The 6000-nt window shown below is 33.9% G+C and overlaps 1 protein-coding gene across 1 annotated transcript; it reads right to left on the bottom strand.

Annotated features, from left to right (window-relative positions):
• Positions 1–1328: 1328 nt before the first annotated feature.
• LOC102588935 (uncharacterized) lies at positions 1329–3829 on the bottom strand. The gene is made up of 14 exons (XM_015313492.1): positions 3729–3829; positions 3542–3653; positions 3307–3429; positions 3097–3201; positions 2900–2983; positions 2716–2831; positions 2535–2636; positions 2333–2446; positions 2194–2250; positions 2038–2104; positions 1911–1964; positions 1722–1796; positions 1582–1617; positions 1329–1503 (listed from the first exon to the last, which is right to left on the bottom strand). Exons 1-14 carry the CDS (start codon positions 3746–3748, stop codon positions 1354–1356), a joined length of 1215 nt encoding a protein of 404 aa, XP_015168978.1. The 5' UTR covers positions 3749–3829; the 3' UTR covers positions 1329–1353.
• Positions 3830–6000: the final 2171 nt, after the last annotated feature.

Raw genomic sequence — 6000 nt, 5'->3', positions numbered from 1 at the left:
TTTGCTTTTATAGTACTATTGTACTCAAGATTGATAGTCGTTGACTTATGATTTTATATGTTTGTGTGTCAAAAATTAAATCTATCTTTTCTAATTTGTTGAGTAACTAGAAAGCCAAAAAAACATTTGCTTCTACAGTGTATTTGGTTGGAAGGAAAATGTTTTCTATTTCTTTTGAAAATAAAGTAATTTTTTTACTTATTTTTTAGTATTTAATAATTGTTTTTTTTTATATTTTATTGGCTTGCCATCTTAATGCGGCAAGTGTATATAATCGCAAGTAATACAACGATTATAAGCACTATTACTACGCAGAGAACAAGTATTTTCACAAGAGAGTGATTTATTTTACTACTTTTAATTTGCATTATTTAAAGATTAATTTACTAATGATCGATTGGATGGATAGGTTAACGGTTAACACAATATAAGACAAATTCCAGGGTTATGGTGCCTCTATGTACTAACTAACGTTGTGTCTACATCTTTGTTATTATGCTAGTGAAAAGTGACAGGCAGGGGCGGAGCTATCCTTGTTCGGGGGGTCAAGAGACATTCCTTCGTCAGAAAATTACATTGTATAGATAGATCAAATATATTAATGTTGACACCTCTTGACATAGGGTGTCAAGCGACATTCCTTCGTCAGAAAATTACATTGTATAGATAGATCAAATATATTAATGTTGACACCTCTCGACATAAGGTAAACAGTTCAGCTCAGTGTTTAAGGGGCTGCAAAAGCTCTCGATGGTTGAGTGTTTGATACTGGCTCAAGTTTTTATAGGAGTTTTTTCTTTCATATGTTAAATGACACATGTACAACTAATCTCAATTAAAATTTAAAGCACTCAACTTTAAGCAGAGTATTGAAACCATTTTTGTTTAACCACGAACATACTTATTGAACTATTAGGATAGACTAGAATAGGATGAGTTGCTCCTTCCATAACTAGAGGTTTTGGGTTCGAGTCCTCAGTATGAAAAATCCTTTGATAGGAGCGTAATCCCTCAAGTGGGGTCCTATCAAATGTGAATCTGAATTAATTGGACTCCAATATCAGTATCGAACACCGAGAGGTTACTTAACAATGAAATTTATATTTTCGTTTGGGGGAACGTTGAGTCGTTGACCACTGAGCTAAGCTTCTAAGCTGTGTCAAGAGAATTTATATGCGATATATATAACCATAAAAGTCAAATTTGACCATATATTATTTCTTAAACTTATTTAGATAATTACATTTGTGAATCATGTAATACTCTATTGAAGAAGCTCTTTTACATTCTTCAGTTTAAAAAATATAATGAATTTTAACAAGTGTGACTAGTATAGGGAAAATTGCCAAAGACTTAATGAGATATGAAATTGGAAGGATCAATTCCATTTGACTTGAAAGTGAAATTTGAAGTATCAATTCCCTTTGATATGTAATAGTCTTTCTCAGCATTTTCTACCCTAGATTGAAACATTGACCATTCCTTTTCACATCTCTCTCTCACCTGTAACCACAAAACACAAGCTCGATTAAAGTTTTGTTTGAACACGTAATTTGATAAATGCAACAGAGAATTGCTTACCCCTCGCCATGCAGCCTTCCCGTCTTTTGCTTGCCCCTGAAATACAACGGACAATTAAACGTTGCTTTAGGTTTGTCGATGTGATCAATTAACATATATATTACATATCAATAGACGACTACATTCAATTCATCGGTTACCTCATTTCCAAGTGAAGGGACACTTTGATGAAGAATCCATTGAGCATCAACAACTCCAATTTTCTCATGAGCAGGCTACAAAAAGAGAAGGTACACTTAGTGCCTTCGAATGATTTGGTGCTAAAAACAAAATGCATGTGAAAGAAAGTTTTTAATAGATCGAATTTTCATTTGATGAGTTGAACTTACTTCAACACATTTATGAAGCGCGAAGTCAAGTCCCCAACCATGGATCAAGTCATTCTACAAGTGACAAAACAATACAGTCAATCTCAGTCTATGATCTTCTCTGTGTTTAATGTGCAAAGGGTGGTACCTGAATCATATGCCACACACAACGCCATGCATCTCGGGAGAAGACAGGGGCCATGATCTCTACAAATCTGAAAACAGAGAACATGCACCCGGGGTTATAAGGACAACTTAGCAAGTGAAACAAAATAGCAAAAACAGGAGAACTATATATTCATACGCTGCACACGGAGGCAAATGAGGGTCTGCACATTTGCCTGGTTTCTCTTCTGTTAACCTGATCAGATGAAGCAAGAATAAGAATAATAACCAGAGAGAAAACATCAAGAAGTACATAACAGATAACTCGTGGCTCTTACGTGTGAACTTCACCATTGCCTCTTCTAATTGTCATTGGCCATGTTGTTCCTTTTCTGGGATCCAAACCTGGCTGTGAAATTTCCAAACCATGCTTCTTGACAAGTTTAATGTACCTGAGGTTGGACGGACCAATTCAGGAAAACTAAGATATTGGATCAAATCAGGCTGTTAATCAATCACAGGAAATTACACGAAACTTACTCGTTGGCATCAAAATGCTCAACTCCTAGGTCTTCATCCCAGATAAAAATATAATCATACGGGGAAACTATGTCTGGATGCAGAAACCTTTTCGCGTACCACCTAATAAAGTACATAAAGCTCTTGTCACTAACAAAGTTGATCACTTTTCCAGTCCAAAGCTACATATCATATCACTTACCATTTAGTTTGTTTATGAGCACTCACGTGGATGGCTCGTTTTGACCACTCAAACTCATCCCATTCAGTTGTCTTACCATCATAGTGAAAAAGAAGAATCGTGAAGTCGTTTGAGAACTGCACACGAAAAAATGGTCAGGATAAGGAGGAATTGGAACCTATGAAAGCAAAACAGACTGATATACCTTCTTTACAGCAGCATCAATGTTATGTTTCTGCTTAACACCAACAGTAAATGTTACCAGACATTTTGGCTTACTAGGTAGATCCTGCAGATAGAATACGATAAGAAGCTGCCTCTTCCCAAAAAAAAACATTTTTCTTGATTTGTCAGTAAAATGTCTTCATTCTTAAGGCTCAGAAATGGAAACAGAACACTTACCTCACTGGGGTTTCCCCACAATCTTCGGAGATAGTAGTCGGACTCAGAAGCAACGAGCCCTGGAGGTAATCTTTCTGCTCCTTTTGGGTTTGAAGGGACCCAAATCTGTTCAGAACAAGGATGACTATGAGATGAAAAATGTGAATAATCTCAAACATCAAACAATGTCACTCAATGTGCATACAAACTCTTTCCAAAGGAAAGATATACCTTCAATTGCTCTGTAGCATTCTGAATTTTGATCGAAGAATCCGTATGATTTTGAGATGAAACAATATTATTTCTGTCTCTAGCAATTGGGAAGTTGCTTACAATACTAGCTGTTATATTTAGCTGCAAAATTAGAACCAAAAGAAGTAGTATTATTGTACATATGAAAAATACAGAACTACACAAGTAAAACCACGATATGATTGTATAAAAACGGACATTATATCATCCATACCTTTGTTAATGAGCTAGTAGAAAATGAAATTCCAAGGAACACACCAAACATTACTCCACAAGCTACAGAGAAGATAAGCCTCATAGTTTCAGCTGACTTTAAAGAACTGGAACTGCAGAACATGCTTCAGGAGTTAGACAAACTAACAACATCACAAACTTGGTATGATCACAAGAATTCAACAAACCTTCGTCCAAAGTTCTTCATGTATAAGTACAACCAAAGAAGCTTTACTGAACCCCAAGTAAGTTTATATTCAGTAGAGAGCGCGAACTTAACAATGGCACGAAGAAGCTGAAATATCAAAAGAAAAGTTGCACCATCAAGCAAAAAAAGAGATGATTTTTATACTAGTCAAAACAGGATGCTCAGTTGTGCAAAATCAAGAAGACATCACTGCATCCACACTCATGTAACTTTACAATCCACAAGCAAACATATTTTAATTGTTATAGCAAGTTACCATCAACACAAGACATAAAAGAACTAAGTTTAAAAAATAAAAATCAACTCTTGCCAGCTAAACAAATATAACCATAAAAACACACAAAGATTACACCTTTTACAATCCACAAGCAACTAAAAAATTTGGCCATGTGCCTGGCTTTTGACTATAGCAACTTGAACAACCCCCCCACCCCCCATAGATCAATCACTAGCTAATTTCAATTCCTTAATTCTTACTCCAATTTTATGCATATAACTTATTGCTATAGTAAAATTTCGTAGTTGATCATAAGTTTTTGTCACACGTTAAAAGTTAGTGTAGCAATAGTAACATTTAGTTTTCACAACGGCCAAATACATAGGTGAGCTCCTAAACTTGTTCAATACTTGCAGTTTGATATCTACTCTAAGGATCGTTATTTTCTATTAGACATTCCAATCTTAACAAGTGTGTACATATTAAACGAAATGTGAAATGTAGTGAGCGATGGACGAATGAAACATTGACATGTGACACTTGGGAGTTGGTACCAAAATTATTACTTATAAAAATGAATTTTGAGTAAAAGCAAAAAAGAAAAAATATTTTAAAAACCTATTTAACAAATCCAAAATAAAACAACAAAGAAAAACCTATCCCCCTCCCCCAACCCTTCCCATCTTCCTTCTTCTCCACAACTCCTTCCCCCAAATTGGATTTTCAAAATTCCACTAGTGCTCCCAAAACACCTTATTCATTTTTTTCTAAAGTTCAAAAATATTGTTTAAATTAAATGGAGAAAATGTATTTGCTTTAAAAAATAATTAGTATTTAAAGTTCACTTACGTCCTCGGATGCATTTTTAAAAATCATGTTAATTAGCGTCTTGTGTTTAATAGATATATGTGTAGATTAATATAGGTGTTCAATTGAAGAAAAATAAAAGTATTTCAAGGAATATATATGCACATATAAAAAACTCAAAAATGGTTATATAGAAGAAATTTATTAAGCTAGAGAAAAAAGGTAAGTCTTACTCAAATACATCAAAAACTCTTGAACCTTACAATAAGAAAATATGTAACACGATATCTCTATTTATAATAGTAACAAACCAAGTTTGACTAGGACTAGAAAACTTATTTCAATATAAACTAGGTAAAACAAATTCTAACTAAACATTAATTCCATAAATACTTACCAAATAACAAATCCTAAACAATTTAGGATTTCTACTCTTAATTTATTCCTACATAGACGTGATCAGGTGTAGCATCTTCCTTTAAAAAAACTGATTTTTTTGTTAATTCAATTCTAGGCATTGTCTTCTTCTTGCAGATATTCTCTCACAATGACTGGAATCAAAAACTGAGACATCAAATACCATATCTCCTTCATGTCTAAACACTAAAATATCTCCTAATTGAAGATTAACATCCTCTGCAAATATTTTCCAGTTATCTTCTAGTCGTCCACACTTGAGCTTCACCACCCACTTCTTACCCGCGCTTCTCAGTATTGCATTTTTCATATGCTTGTATCCCTTCAAGAAATCTACAGGAATTTTCTGCAGTAATATCACAAAATGTAGTATTAATGCTGCATAAATTAAATTCATGAATATTACAATAAATATAGATATGAACACATAATTTTCCAAAAATTATAGATTCGAGTCTAGGGATTGAACCCACAAAATTTAAATCCTGAATCAAACCTTGTTTCTACCTGGCGTGGACAGGGGAAGAGTCAGGTAGCACTAAGGAGTTCATTTGAACCCTCTGATTAAAATTACTACTAGATATCATAGATGTTGAATCCACTTTTACTTTTTCATATGCTTACTTCTTCATATTTCGAATGAAGTGAAAATTCTAGTTGCACCCGGAGGAATTATTTGATTTGAACCCATTATTTTGGACATGGAGTATATAAATGTACAAAAGAATTACTAGACCATACAGAAGACAAAAATTTAAAGGAAATTAAGATGAAACAATTGAAGGTATTAAATACTTACAAGACCATCCTT

This window comes from Solanum tuberosum, unplaced genomic scaffold (genome assembly GCF_000226075.1).
Source record: "Solanum tuberosum cultivar DM 1-3 516 R44 unplaced genomic scaffold, SolTub_3.0 scf00248, whole genome shotgun sequence".
Classification (NCBI taxonomy): Eukaryota; Viridiplantae; Streptophyta; class Magnoliopsida; order Solanales; family Solanaceae; genus Solanum; species Solanum tuberosum.
Note: the sequence above shows the minus strand (reverse complement) of the source record. Positions and strands in the feature narration are given on the sequence as shown.